The 15,239-nt window shown below is 52.9% G+C and overlaps 1 protein-coding gene, 1 non-coding gene and 1 pseudogene across 2 annotated transcripts; 1 reads left to right on the forward strand and 2 right to left on the reverse strand.

Moving 5' to 3' along the window:
- The first annotated feature begins 2,606 nt into the window (after positions 1-2,606).
- On the forward strand, positions 2,607-2,761 carry LOC113004263 (annotated as a pseudogene).
- A 3,235-nt stretch (positions 2,762-5,996) lies between these two features.
- Positions 5,997-6,870, reverse strand: LOC120359960. Its single transcript, XM_039459446.1, has one exon. The coding sequence runs from the start codon at positions 6,456-6,458 to the stop codon at positions 6,090-6,092; it is 369 nt and encodes a 122-aa protein (XP_039315380.1). The 5' UTR covers positions 6,459-6,870; the 3' UTR covers positions 5,997-6,089.
- Positions 6,871-12,025: 5,155 nt separating this feature from the next.
- Positions 12,026-13,947, reverse strand: LOC120359963. The gene has a single exon (XR_005576681.1). It is a non-coding gene; the product is annotated as a small subunit ribosomal RNA (ribosomal RNA).
- Between the last annotated feature and the right edge of the window lie 1,292 nt (positions 13,948-15,239).

The following is a 15,239-nucleotide window of genomic DNA, read 5'->3' on the forward strand; positions in this document are numbered from 1 at the left end:
AAAAAAACGTCGAACAAGCGTTGATCTGCATCAGAAAAATAACTATTAATGTTTCCATCACAAATTGCAATTGAATCATTATCTATGAGATATCTCACGTGTTTTACGTAAAAAAACGTCGAACGAGCGTCGATCAGCATCAGAAACGAAACTATTGAAATTTCCAGCAGGAATTGCATATAATTCATTACCTATTCGATATCTCTCGTGTTTTATGTTAATACGCGTCAAACAAGCGTTAATCTGCATCAGAAACGAAACTATTGAAGTTTATAGGGCGAATTGCATATGAATCGTTATCTATGGGATATCTCACGTGTTTTATTTAAAAAGTGTCAAACAATCGTTAATCTTCTTCAGAAACATAACTATTGAATTTCCCAGCGCAAATAGCAAATGAAACGTTTTCTATGCGATATCTCACGTGTTTTACGTTAAAAAGCGTCAAACAAGCGATGACCTGCATCAGAAAAGAAACTATTAAAGTTCCCAGCCCGAATTGCAAATGAATCGGTATTAATGCGATATCCAACGTGTTTTAAGTTAAAAAGCTTCAAACAAACGTCGATCTCATCAGAAACGGAACTATTAAATTTTCCAGCGCGAATTGCAAACGAATCGTTAACTATGCGATATTTTCGTGAATTACGTTAAAAAGCGTCAAACACGCATGGATCTACATCAGAAACGAATCTATTGAAGTTTCCGGCGCGAAATGCAAATAAATCGTTTTCTATGCGGTATCTCACGAGTTTCACGTTATAAAGCGTCAAACCAGCGTTGATCTGCAACAGATACATTACTATTGAAGTTCCCAGGACAAATTGCAAATGAATCCTTATCTATGCGATATCTCACGCTTTTTACGTTAGAAACCATCAAACAAACGTGGATCTGCTTCAGAAAATAACTATTGAAGTTTTCAAGGAGATTTGCAATTGTTGGATGGTTATCTATGCTTTATCTCACGTGTTTTACGTTAGACACCATCAAACAATCGGAGATCTGCATCAGAAACAAAACTATTAATGTTCCCAGCGCGAATTGCAAATGAATCGTTATCTATGTGATATCTCATGTGTTTCACTTTAAAACGCATCAAACAAACGTTGATAAGCATAAGAAACAAATCTATTGAAGTTCCCAAGGCGAATTGCAAATGAATTGTTATCTATGCGATATATCACGCGTTTTATGTTAGAATCCATCGAACAAGCGTGGATTTGCATTAGAAACAAACTATTAAAGTTTCTATCGCATTCCCCGTTCTTAGTTGTTGGAGCGACGTTTCTGGTTAATTCCGAAAACGAACGAGACTCTAGCCTGCTAAATAGGCGTACCTTATGGTATCTTGAAAGCCCCCGGCCTCGGTCGGCGTGTTTTTACTACCAACGCACAAACAGATTTTCTTAGAAGGACAGGCGGCTTCTAGCCGCACGAGATTGAGCAATAACAGGTCTGTGATGCCCTTATATGTTCTGAGACGCACGGGCGCTACATTGAAGGAATCAGCGTGTTCCCTGACCGAAAGGCCCGGGTAACCAACTGAACCTCCTTCGTGCTAGGGATTGTTGCTTGCAATTGTTACACATGAACAAAGAATTACCAGTAGACACCAGTCATAAGCTTGCGTTGATTACGTTCGAGCGTCGCGTTTTCTGGACGCCCAGCGTGGGGCGTCACTCACTTCGGAGAGCGCACTGTCTCTACTCTCGCCGTCGCGTCGCCCGTCCCCGCGCGTCGCCGGCGAGCGCTCTCGTCAGCTCCCGCCGCCGCCGGGGAATTGGTGAGCGATGTCGACGAGAGGGAAGAAAAGAAGAAGATATTGACACCGAGTGGTTGTCGAAGCGCGACCCGCACCACACACTACGAACGTGTGCGCCAATCCGTCCGTCCGATCAGTCCGCGCGCGCCACAACGCGTCGCGACTCCAGCGTATTCCACGCTGCGTCCGATCATGACGCGTTGCGTCTGGCTCGCCCCGAGGATCTGAGGAGATAGAGAACGGAGAGGACAGCGTCGTTGTGTGCAGTGCGTCTGCCGTTTGTCGCGCGCCGACTCGTTCCGCGCGTCTGGTGCGTCGGTTAGCCGCCGCGCACCTCGCGATGGATCGCGGGACATGCAGGAGCAAAGCTCCGCGTTCAGCGTGTTAACACGCTGTGTGGCGCGCGCACGCTTACCGGTGGTAACCTGAGAGCCGCGTTCTCGCACGCGTGTCGTGTGCGTTTCGCTCTCTGTAGGGGATAGAGCCGCTCTCTCAGCGGTCCCTCGCACCATGGTTTTCCAAAAATTTCTGTCCTGGCTCTCGCGCTCATGCCCGTACTCGCGTACTATCCGCGAGACGGGCAATGAGACGAGAGGCTCTCCGTTCGCTCGAACAGTGGCGCCGCTACCGCGACCGCGTGTCGGTCCTCGCGCGTGCAGTGTTCGGTGTCCCGTTGTGCCGTAGCACCCGTAAACGGGGCGACGGGCCACTCGTTCTCGGACGCGCGGCCAGGCTGTTCAAAGAGCCTCACAAAGCACACATGAGACGCACAAGGAAGGATAAATGATCGCTCCAGTTTTGTGAGAGAGTTCCCGCGTACCGGGAAGAATGTACAAACGATTACATTGCACGGTGGATCACTTGGCTCGTGGGTCGATGAAGAACGCAGCTAATTGCGCGTCAACTTGTGAACTGCAGGACACATGAACATCGACATTTTGATCGCACTTTGCGGTCCACGTATACAATTCCCGGACCACGCATGGTTGAGCGTCGTTTTAATAAAATAACACTGCTTGCGATAACGTGCGCACGCGGCTCGGCTTGTCGTGCGCGCACGGGTGCAAAGCCACGTTACGCGCGCGCACACGGCGTACGAGCGAACGTTGGACGGTCGCCACGAAAAGACAACGAAGACGCAACACCGCAGGGGGGGATAGACTCTCTTGCGGTCGTCAACTCGTTGGAGCGCGCGTGAGCGCACAAGGCACGTGACCGCTCCTCGTTTCCTCGCTTCCCGTATAGGGAAACAGGAGATATAAGCGAGCAATTGCCGGTCTCGCGCCGCTATTCAGCGCCGCGTCGTCCGCACCACAAATCGGGGCGTCGTCCGAAATGACGGAAAGGAACGTGACGAAAGCGATGCGCGCCTCTTCTCTCGTGCGCGCATATTCGCGCGCGCGTGCGCCGCGAGTTATTGGTGCCGCCGTCGCCGCCCGGAGACCCACCCGCCTGCCCGTAATATAAAGTTAACGTAGGCAGCAGGGTCACGCGGAGCTGCGTGCAAGCGCGCCCAGCAACACCCGGCGCATAGTCGTACGCGCGAAGCGCAATCTTCGAATAAGAGAGAGATGAGATCGTACTGGAACTCGCGGCGAGCCGACTGCGTGTCCGAGTCCATGAAAGTCTTCTTCTCTTTCCTCTTCCCTGGTTTGCCCAGCCCGCGCCCGCGCGTCGAGGTTGTAAATCCGCGAGAGGGAAAATAACGGAAAGAGAGAAATTTGGGCCCGGCGCGCTCGGTCGAGTGTACTCGTCGCGCCAAGAGTGTCCGATTCGTCGTCGTTAACCCTTTCAGCACACGCGAACGCGCAGTGCTCGGTTGAGCGTCGCCGTCCGTCCGTCCAACCTACTCGATTATAGTAAAATATAGAGAGAAGGTGGGAAGTGTTTGCGCGCGGTACGGAGCTACGCGTAGCCTACGCGCCGTCGTCGTCGTCTTCGTCGTCGCACAATTTCGACAACATGACAGCAGGCGAGACCACCCGCTGGATTTAAGCATATTATTAAGCGGAGGAAAAGAAACTAACCAGGATTTCCCTAATAGTGGCGAACGAACAAGAATAAGCCCAGCACCGAATTCCGCGGTTCCGCCGCAGGGAAATGTGGTGTTCGGAAGTGTCCGCTTATCCCGAGGTGCCGCGTCGCGTCCAAGTCCATCTTGAATGGGGCCACTTAACCGCAGAGGGTGCCAGGCCCGTAGCGACCGGTGCGCGTCTCGGGAGGATCTCTCCTCAGAGTCGGGTTGCTTGAGAGTGCAGCTCTAAGTGGGTGGTAAACTCCATCTAAGGCTAAATACGACCACGAGAATGATAGCGAACAAGTACCGTGAGGAAAAGTTGAAAAAAACTTGAAGAGAGAATTCAAAAGTACGTGAAACCGTTCAGGGGTAAACCTGAGAAACCCAAAAAATCGAACCGGGAAATTCATAATCAGCGACTTTGGTTTCGCGTCGGTGAGCGATGCCACGCGTTGCACCCGCGGCTCGCGCGCCGGCACGCCGCCGTGCGTCCGATGTCCGGCCGTCGTCGCCGTGCACTTCTCCCCTAGTAGTACGTCGCGACCCGCTGGGTGTCGGTCTACGGCCCGGGTACGGTGGCTGACGCGAGGCCGGTAAAAGGGCCAGCGTCAAACCCCCGGTCGCCCGGCCGAATGCCCGGCGGTACACGCAAATATCAACCCGCAGCTCACTGTGTGTCGAGGCCGTCGCAAACACGCGCCACGATACACGGACATCCAACGGTCCTATCGCCGTTACCGGTCCTGGCCCGCTCCTGGCACGTACGGTTAACCTTAGACAGGCCCGCAAACGCGTCCCCCGCCGCGTTCGCGCGCGCGTGGGAACCGCGATACCGGTCAGCGAAGCTACTGCTTTGGGTACTCTTAGGACCCGTCTTGAAACACGGACCAAGCAGTCTAACATGTACGCAAGTCATTGGGACTTGTAATGGTATACCTAAAGGCAAAATGAAAGAGGTGGTCGGCCCTGGTTGTCGACCAAGGGAGGATGGGCCGCGTCGTGATGCGGCTCCGCACTCAAGGGTCTCTCGTTATCATCGCGAGAAGAGGCGCACCCAGAACGTACACGTTGGGACCAGAAAGATGGTGAACTATGCATGGTCAGGACGAAGTCAGGGGAAACCCTGATGGAGGTCCGTAGCAATTCTGACGTGGAGAATAGATCATTGGAACTGGGTATTGGGGCGAAAGACTAATCAAACCATCTAGTAGCTGGTTCCCTCCGAAGTTTCCCTCAGGATAACTGGCACTCGATCGTTCCCGCACGAAACGCAAACGAGTCTCATCTGGTAAAGGGAATGATTAGAGGCCGTGGAGCCGAAACGAACTCAACCTATTCTCAAACTTTAAATGGGTGAGATGTCTGGCTTTCTTGAAATTTGAAGCCACGAGCATCTTAATCTTGGATCAGAGTGCTAAGTGGGCCATTTTTGGTAAGCAGGACTGACGCTGTGGAATGAACCAAACGCAGGGTTAAGGCGCCCAACTCGACGCTCATGGGACACAATGAAAGACGTTGGTTGCTTAAGACAGCAGGACGGTGGCCATGGAAGTCGGAATTCGCTAAGAAGTGCGTAACTCACCTGCCGAAGCAATTAGCCCTGAAAATGGATGGCGCTGAAGGGTCGAGCCATTTCTCTGCCGTCAGCGGCAGGTGGGGCGGTGCGAGCGCGCGAGCGCGAGCGCCGTCACGAGGCTCTGACGAGTAGGAGATTCGCGGCGGTGTGCGCAGAAGGGTCTGGGCGCGAGTCTGCCTGGAGCCGCCGTCGGTGCAGATATTGGTGGTAGTTGCAAATACTCCAACGAGGCTTTGAAGGACTGACGTGGAGAAAGGTTTTGTGTAAACAGCCGTTGCACACGAGTTAGTCGATCCTAAGTCGTAGGAGAAATCCTATATCAATGACGGCGTACTTATACTCTAATGTTTACCACCGTCTCTTCTCGCACCCTCGGTGCCTTCTCTGTCGCGCGCGAAGCGCGCGCCCGTGTGCCGGGCGACTCTGTACGTCGCGCTAAATAACGAGAGTGGGGCAAGGCGAGGTGTGCGAGCGCGAGCTCACGTGTGTGACACACGCCCGTCGGGTGAAAGAGAATACGGTTCCTATTCCGGAACCCGGCAGCAGAACCGCATACAATTCGGGCCCTCGTAAGAGTGTTCATCGGGGTAACCCAAAATGACCTGGAGACGCCGTCGGGATATCCGGGAAGGATATTCTTTTCTGTATAAGCGTTCGTGATCCCTGGAAACCTCTTGCAGGGAGATAGGGTTTGGAACGCGAAGAGCACCGCAGTTGCGGCGGTGCTCGTATCATCCCCTTGGACCTTGAAAGTCTAGAAGAGGACCACGTGGAGGTGTCGCGCCGGTTCGTACACATATCAGCAGCAGGTCTCCAAGGTAAAGAGCCTCTAGTCGATAGACTAATGTATGTAAGGGAAGTCGGCAATTTGGATCCGTAACTTCGGAATAAGAATTGGCTCTGAAAAGCGGGGCGTGTCGTGCTTGGTCGGAAAGCGGGTCTGGCTGACGTGCTGGGCCTGGATGAGGTGAGCGCTTGGCCTTCTCGCTCCGAACACGGGATCCGAGCTCGGTCCGGTGCTTTGGCCTCCCGCAGATCTTCCTTTCTGCGAGGCTTCCATGGCGGCGCGAGCCGTAGCGGTCGTCCTCTTCGGCCGCCATTCAACGCTCAGCTCAGAAATAGCACGGACTAGGGGAATCCGTCTGTCTAATTAAAACATAGCATTGCAATGGGCCCCGCGGGTGTTGACGCACTGTGATTTCTGCCCAGAGCTCTGAATGTGAAGAAATTCAAGCAAGCGCGGGTAAACAGCGGGAGTAACTATGACTCTCTTAAGGCGGCCTCCTCAGCTTTTGATACCCACTCCAATGGATTCTTTGAGCTGAGGATCAAAGTTCCCTGTGCTCACTCTTGGTTTCCAAACAACACATCATCTTTGCGACGCATAACGGCATTTCCTATCATCTTAATGCACCAAGAAAGACACAGACCACAGACGCCATTGGTGTTGTTGTTGCTGGGCTTGCCTGCTCGCCTCAACGAATCCAGTGGGTCTGCAAATATGGTCGCCTCCAGGCGCGCATGTGTGCTGGCATGGCCCGGTTGCTGGATTGTACAAGAGACTATCGGCGTGGTGGCCCCTCACAGGGCTCCGCGGCGTACGCTGTAGTAGTCCACGATCCGCCAGGCCGGCACCACATGCGGGAGACGACCTAAGAGCGTTAAGTGCGCCTGGTTGCGGTACGCCGCTTGCAACAGTGTGCACATGCGTTAGCGGTCTATCGGAACCGCCCTGAGGCGATTTTAACATATTATGCGATATGGTGCACATATATTGCTTTTCTCCATATACGGGCAAAGCAACACGCCCCGGCCAACTTTTGTAATTCGTCAAAAGCAACATGCCGTGGCAAACTTTAAGATCAAGCTAGACGCAACACGCCGCGGCAATCTCTCTTCCTATTGCGTGTCCGAAAGCAACACGCCGCGGACAATCTTTAACACGCCGATATATTTAGTTGCCACCACATCCAAAGCAACACGCTGCGAGCGGACTTGGCTACCGCTCAAAGCCACGCGGCCGATCACCCGCGGTGTCCGGTCGGCGGCCCAAAGAGTGAGTGAGTCTATCAGTTACAAGGCTGATGATGCGCAAGACAAAGCCTACCTCACCTCCCATAGATTTCCGCTGGTAACCACCCTAGACTGCGCTTGCAATCATGGAGTGGTCTAACAAGGTTAAGGCGATACCGAACCTGTCTGGGTCTCGGGCCGGCCGTGCGGTTGGTGCCAGGCGGGTAAGTTCTGCTCCAGACTCCGTCACCGTGTCGTACCTGGAGCTCGATCCCGCCATAGGCGGGCGCCAGCGGTGCCATTCCGCACAGGAAACACGCGGGCACGGGGTTAGCAGCCACCGCCCGTTTCAATAGAACAGCTTTCGATGACAACAGACAGGCCTCGGACTTTGGGCGCAGAAGTCTCAGGCGTCCAACGAACCAGGGTGGGGCCAACGATGACGACCAGGCCACTCAAATGGATTACGAGATAAAAGTACCCTTCGCAAGGAGAAGTTGCCGCAAGTGTGTGGAGAGCGGCAAAAAGAACTTTGTGGCACTCACTATTAACGGTGAAGTCAGGCACGCCGAGGAGCGCCACAAGAATGATGTGGCGGTTTATGTGTGCGAGATTTGTGGAAAAAGGTACAACAGAAAACATCCGGCCTTGTGCCATATACCAAATGCACTGCCCCAAGAACACCACCGACCAACGGACATGAGTGTCGAATTGAATATTGCGGCAAGGTATTGCGGCGACAAAATCTGGTCTCTCGCAGCACGAAAGACACGAACACTCACTAGTCAGAAACGCGGCCCGGGCAGGCGGGTTCGCAAGAGGTGGACCAACGCCAACTTGCAGGAGAGCCTTGCGAGTATTCTCGGGAGGAGGAAACAGACCTCATGTTGAGGATCGAGCTCCGGTTCAGAAACAAGAGAAACGTAGCAAACAGAATGACGGAGTTTCTGCCGAGCAACACAAACAAACAAATAAGAGACAACAGAAACATGGCTGCGTACAAAAGATGCCTCGAAGAGATGCTCGCAAGGAATGAAGAGGAAGAAGAGATAGAAGAGTTAGAAGAGGAAGAAAAAAAGGAAGCGGTAGAAGAGGAGGAAGAGACAGAAGAGGAGGATGCAATGGAAGAAGAAGAAGAAGTAGAAGAAACGGATGAAGAGCAGATTGATGTGCCCGAGGAGGCAGATGAGTTGCCTATCCGTCCCGGGGATCCGCCACATCAGAACGAGGAGGGGCAGCCTCGCGAAGAAAACGGTGCTGAGGAGCGACAGCCCCTTGGAGAAGCCTCGGACTCTCTACCAGAAAACACATGGAGAGAGGGAATAACGAGAGACGTAATGAGAATAGAGCCACCAGACGCTATTCCACACGAGGCCGCAGCTTGCGTCCAGCTGCTTAGAGGGGTCCTGGCGCGCATAGTGAGTGAAGATCCGCCCAACAAAGAAGAGCAAAGCAGCCTGGACAACCAGATCCTAGAGTTCTTTCGCACCTACGTGGGCGACACGAAGGGTAAAAAACGTGGCAAGAAGGAGGCTAGGAGGAAAAATCGCTAGCGTTACAAATATGCTAGGATCCAGGAGTTGTACAGGCTAAATCAAGGCCTTCTAACAAAATACGTAAAAGTGGATATCAATTGGACTGAGGAAACCAAGCCGGATCTTAATTCGGAAGATATAAAGAACCTGTACAACTTGTTGTGGAGCACAAAGCCCAGAAGAGAACCTCCCAAGTTCGAGAAACCGGGGCCGCCGCTGGTGTTGAAAAGGGTGTTTTCCCCCATCACGACTAAGGACGTGAGGGACAGGATCACTCGGACTAGAGCCACGGTGGTTGCGGAGCCTGATGGACTAACGAAAAGAGATGTGAGCCCTTTGGCAAAAATAGAAATTCTAAGACTGTGGTTCAACGTTATAACGATCAGAGTGTATCAGCCGGAAGCGTGGAGGTGGAACAGAACCCACGTTATTGCCTAAAGATGGCCAAGACCAAACCAAAGTAACAAACTACCGGCCAATAAAAATTAGCTCCATTCTGTCGCGTTTATACTGGGGTATCGTCGACCAGAGATTGAGGGGGCAAATACATATAACCCCCAGCCAAAAGGGCCTCAGAAGCGGGCTGCTTCAACAACGTGCACATCCTAAGCGAGTTGTTGCGACACTCGAAGAATACAGGAGGCCGAGCCGCAGTGCAACTGGACGTTTCCAAAGCCTTTGACGCGATACCACATGAGGCTATTGAAGCTGCTCTGAAGAAAAAAGGGTTTCCCGAGCTAGTGGTGCGGCTCGTGGAAGACTCCTACAAGGATGTGCACACAAAAATTAGAAACAAAGAAGACACAATCAAATTAAATTCCAACGCTGGGTCAAGTAGGGAGACAACGTATCACCGTTATTGTTTAACTTGGTGATGGAACCAATGCTCACTGCGTTGGAGAGTCAGCCCGGCTATAACATCAAAGGCGACGTAAGCGTCTCAGCGCTGGCATTTGCAGACGATATCATATTAACAGCGAAAAATGCACCACAAGCCAGCAATCTGCTCAGGACGGCGGAGACGTACCTAAGGGGGCTAGATATGAGAATCTCCGCCACAAAATGTGCAGCATTCCAAATAATAAAAACCAAAGGCTCCTGGTACATTGCAGATCACGGGCTGACACCGATAAGTGGAGATGGTATCCAGTACGCGGGTGCGGGTACCACTTTGAAATACCTGGGAGTGAGAATATCTCCTTGGGGTAGAATTGATATTAAGGGCATAAAGGACAATCTCTACAAAGCGACCAATGACATTAAGAAACTGGCGCTAAAACCACCGCAGAAGGTCCATCTAATTTCCACGTACCTAGTCCCGCACTACCTGCATCAGTTGGTGTTGGCAACGCCGCCAGTAACCTACCTTAGGCAGCTAGACCAGGAAATACGGGTAGTGATCAGGGACATTTACTACTTGCAGCAATCAACAGACAATGGATTATTATATTAATGCAAGAGAGACGGGGGACTAAGTTTCCCCAAGCTGGAGACTTTGGTAGTGAGCTCCAGCTTGCGGGCAGGACTATAATTCACCGAGTCGGCAGACCCGGTGATACGAGTTCTTACGGAAGCCGCAGGCATTGTCAACCGTCTCAGGAACCTGGCGGCGGCCGCACGAATAAACTGGTCCGTAGACGCACAAGCAATCAGAAGATACAAGAACGGAGACAAGAAACAAAAGCTTGCAGCATGGGCAACTCTGGTGTCGCTAAGCAAGTCGGTGGTGTCTCACACCGACGACAAAATTGGAAATGCCTGGCTATACAATCCATCGCTCCTCAAGCCGGGCAGATTTAAAACAGCCCTCAAAATGCGCACCAACACCACGGCTAAGAGAACAACGTTAGCTAGAACTGGTCCGGTGGCGGACGTAAAGTGTCGAAAATGTAAGACCAAGCCAGAGACACTCGCACACATCCAGGGGCTGTGCACAATAATGAAGGAACATACGATACGCCGCCACGACGTGATCGTAAACCTAATCATGGAAAAAATAACACAAAGGGACAAGGAGGTAGCGGTAACAAAGGAAACAACTTACAAAATGCCCTCGGGCGGGAATCTCAAACCCGATCTGGTGGTACAGAGCCGGAGAGGGGTCTTCGTTGTCGATGTTACGGTCCGCCACGAAATAACGATAACCTTGCTCAGGGACATAAAGACAACCTACAAAAATAAAGCCAACTGCTACCTCCCCTGCAGCGCGATTTAGGAGCTAGCGCTGCAGAAGTCCTACACATTGTGGTAGAAACTCGAGGGGCGATGCCCAAAGAGACGGTCAAAAGTTTGTCCAAACTTAACAACAAAAACCAAAAAACGCTTAACACGATATCGATGATAGCGTTGCGTAAATCCATCGAGCAATATCACATGTTCATAGATTACGACGCTCCTCGCCATTCGGCGGAGGCCCCCAGCTTCGTCGGATAGAAACTTCCGACCCACTGAGCTTCGAAGCCAGATGACGTACTACGGGCAGCCTACTTGTTAATTTATTTGTAGTCGTCTTATTTATTATATACACACTGACCACAACGCCTGGGCCTTTTACACCTAGCGTTGGAAGGGTTTTATCTATTTATTTATTTATTTATTTATTTATTTACTTATTTATTTATATAAACCACACGTTCGTGATGCGTGGTGCGGGTCGCGCTTCGACAACCACTCGGTATAGTCCAAATATCTTTCGGTCTTTTCTTCCCTCCCGTCGACATCGCTCACCAATTCCCCGGCGGCGGCGCGCGCTGACGAGAGCGAGCGCCGGCGACGCGCGGGGACGGGCGACGCGACGGCGAGAGTCGAGAGGCAGTGCGCGCTCGGAGGTGAGAGCCGCCCCTCGCGGGGCGACCGAACACCGCGACGCTCTCCTCGTTCAAACAGTCGTCAATTCACAAAGATCTCGCTTGCTCTCTCTATCCGTCAATTCCACGCGAGATCTCGCACGCGTTGGCTCGCGCTGTCGCGCTCGCCACGGTGCGTTCTTTCTGTCTGCGACGCGCATCGCCTTTTCTGAGAAAAAGGCGCGCGTCGTCCTCTTCCAGTCGCCGCCGTCTCACACTGCCGCAGCACACACGAGTGCGCGCGCGCGGAGCAGAGCGCAGCCTCCGGAACGTTAATGATCCTTCCGCAGGTTCACCTACGGAAACCTTGTTACGACTTTTACATTCCTCTAAATGATCAAGTTTGGTCATCTTCCCGGCAACATCGGCAATGCCGACGCATTGCCGCGCACCAGTCCGAAGACCTCACTAAATCATTCAATCGGTAGTAGCGACGGGCGGTGTGTACATAGGGCAGGGACGTAATCAACGCGAGCTTATGACTCGCGCTTACTGGGAATTCCTCGTTCATGGGGAACAATTGCAAGCCCCAATCCCTAGCACGAAGGAGGTTCAGCGGGTTACCCGGGCCTTTCGGCCAGGGAACACACGCTGATTCCTTCAGTGTAGCGCGCGTGCGGCCCAGAACATCTAAGGGCATCACAGACCTGTTATTGCTCAATCTCGTGCGGCTAGAAGCCGCCTGTCCCTCTAAGAAGATTTGTTTGTACGTTGGTAGTAAAAACCCGCCGGCCGAGGCCGGGGGCCTTCAAGATACCATAAGGTACGCCTATTTAGCAGGCTAGAGTCTCGTTCGTTATCGGAATTAACCAGACAAATCGCTCCACCAACTAAGAACGGCCATGCACCACCACCCACCGAATCAAGAAAGAGCTATCAATCTGTCAATCCTTCCGGTGTCTGGGCCTGGTGAGGTTTCCCGTGTTGAGTCAAATTAAGCCGCAGGCTCCACTCCTGGTGGTGCCCTTCCGTCAATTCCTTTAAGTTTCAGCTTTGCAACCATACTTCCCCCGGAACCCAAAAGCTTTGGTTTCCCGGAAGCTGCCCGCCGAGTCATCGGAGGAACTTCGGCGGATCGTTAGCTGGCATCGTTTATGGTTAGAACTAGGGCGGTATCTGATCGCCTTCGAACCTCTAACTTTCGTTCTTGATTAATGAAAACATTTTTGGCAAATGCTTTCGCTTCTGTCCGTCTTGCGACGAACCAAGAATTTCACCTCTAACGTCGCAATACGAATGCCCCCATCTGTCCCTATTAATCATTACCTCGGGGTTCCGAAAACCAACAAAATAGAACCGAGGTCCTATTCCATTATTCCATCCACGCAGTATTCAGGCGAGGATAGCCTGCTTTAAGCACTCTAATTTGTTCAAAGTAAACGTACCGGCCCGACTCGACACTCAGTAAAGAGCACCGCGACGGGATATTAGTTGGGCCGCCCCTCGCGAGGCTAAGCCCACCGGTAGGACGTCCCACATCACGCCAGTCAAACACCGCGAGCGGTGAACCGACGGTGTGCGACACAGATTCAACTACGAGCTTTTTAACCGCAACAACTTTAATATACGCTATTGGAGCTGGAATTACCGCGGCTGCTGGAACCAGACTTGCCCTCCAATGGATCCTCGTTAAAGGATTTAAAGTGTACTCATTCCGATTACGGGGCCTCGGATGAGTCCCGTATCGTTATTTTTCGTCACTACCTTCCCGTGCCGCGAGTGGGTAATTTGCGCGCCTGCTGCCTTCCTTGGATGTGGTAGCCGTTTCTCAGGCTCCCTCTCCGGAATCGAACCCTGATTCCCCGTTACCCGTTACAACCATGGTAGGCGCAGAACCTACCATCGACAGTTGATAAGGCAGACATTTGAAAGATGCGTCGCCGGTGCAGAGATCGTGCGATCAGCACAAAGTTATTCAGAGTCACCAAAATAAACGGTGGACGCACGGCGGACCGCGCGCCACCGATTGGTTTTGATCTAATAAAAGCGTCCCTTCCATCACTGGTCGGGACTCTGTTTTGCATGTATTAGCTCTAGAATTACCACAGTTATCCAAGTAAATGTTGGTACAATCTAATGAACCATAACTGATTTAATGAGCCATTCGCGGTTTCACCTTAATTCGGCATGCACTGAGACATGCATGGCTTAATCTTTGAGACAAGCATATGACTACTGGCAGGATCAACCAGGGATCTCGGTGCGAGCGCACGTAGTGCGCGTAGCACGCGATCGCTCGCTCGTGGCGAGCGGAACGCCGGGGATCGCGGAGGCGAGCGAGCTCGCTCCGCGATCGCGTGTGTGTCGTATCGCTGCCGCCGGCCCTCTCGGAGGTAGCCGGTCGGCGACACTCGGTCTAGTAATATCGCAATTTGATTGTGAGAGTTCCGCACTGCGTTGGTGAGTGCTCACTCTGTAATTTTCATTTCAAGATCGTGTTCTCATTCTCCCATTTGTTATGAGAGCTCGGCGTGTAGAGCCGGCTCTCGTCTCGGCCCTGACGGTTAGATCGACCAGGCGATGCTGCTTACGTCGAGGAACCATGCGATCCGTTCAAACGGAATTATTTCGCTACGGCTTACAAGCGAGCGCGGAAGAGTGATCCGGGAATCGTAGATTCACCTTCCGCCGCTCGGTCTCCGTGGAGTTGATGTTCGGTAAGCGCGACGATCCCGGCGGGATCGTCGCGACCAACACTTCGTAGTGCGCGCCACATATGAGCCATTCGGTCTTTCGACACCGACTCGTGGCAATGCTGTGCTCTGAAGAAGTGTAAACGTTGTGCCTGAAAAGAGAAATGCGTGGTGCCGCAACGGCGAGCGAGCGAGCGTCGCATCGCGATGGACGATAACGCCCAGCGATACGCGCGAATTGGTCCGTGTTTCACATAGCGTACGTTGCCTCGCGTCGAGCGCATCGTACGTCTTACAGTACCCAACCGGCCGGCCGAGCGGTCGGCGACGCACGGCTGCTAGCACGGCGGTATACGGGCGAGAGCGTCGATACGACAACAGGCGCGGGACTTAGCCGCTGCGAGCGATCGTTACGGCCGGCGTCACCTCCGGGGTCGGGCGTCACCTCCGGGTTGGCCAGATTTATTTTTCGTCTAATACTCAATGCCGCGGCGCGTATCGCGCGCTTCACTCGGCTCGCGGGCTCGTTAGGAAGCGTCCAAGACGCGAGCCGCGAGTACCGAGTCGCTCGACTCGTCGAGGGCACCACACCTCTTGTAGTACCCAACCAGCCGTCCGAGCGGTCGGCGACGCACGGTTCACAGCACGGCGGCTTATGGGCGAAAGTCTCGATAGAGCGACGCCTACGGCACTTAGCCGCTGGAGAGAAGGGTGCGCACGGGCGTCACCTCCGACGGGTATGGAAGCTTCGCTGTCGCACGGGCGACACATGCGACGTGTAAGTCGACAAAATCGAGTAGCGGCGTGCTGCTTTGGCACGGGCGTCACCTCCGGCGTACTCGATCGCGGAAGGT

This window comes from Solenopsis invicta, unplaced genomic scaffold (assembly GCF_016802725.1).
Source record: "Solenopsis invicta isolate M01_SB unplaced genomic scaffold, UNIL_Sinv_3.0 scaffold_412, whole genome shotgun sequence".
Taxonomy (NCBI): domain Eukaryota; kingdom Metazoa; phylum Arthropoda; class Insecta; order Hymenoptera; family Formicidae; genus Solenopsis; species Solenopsis invicta.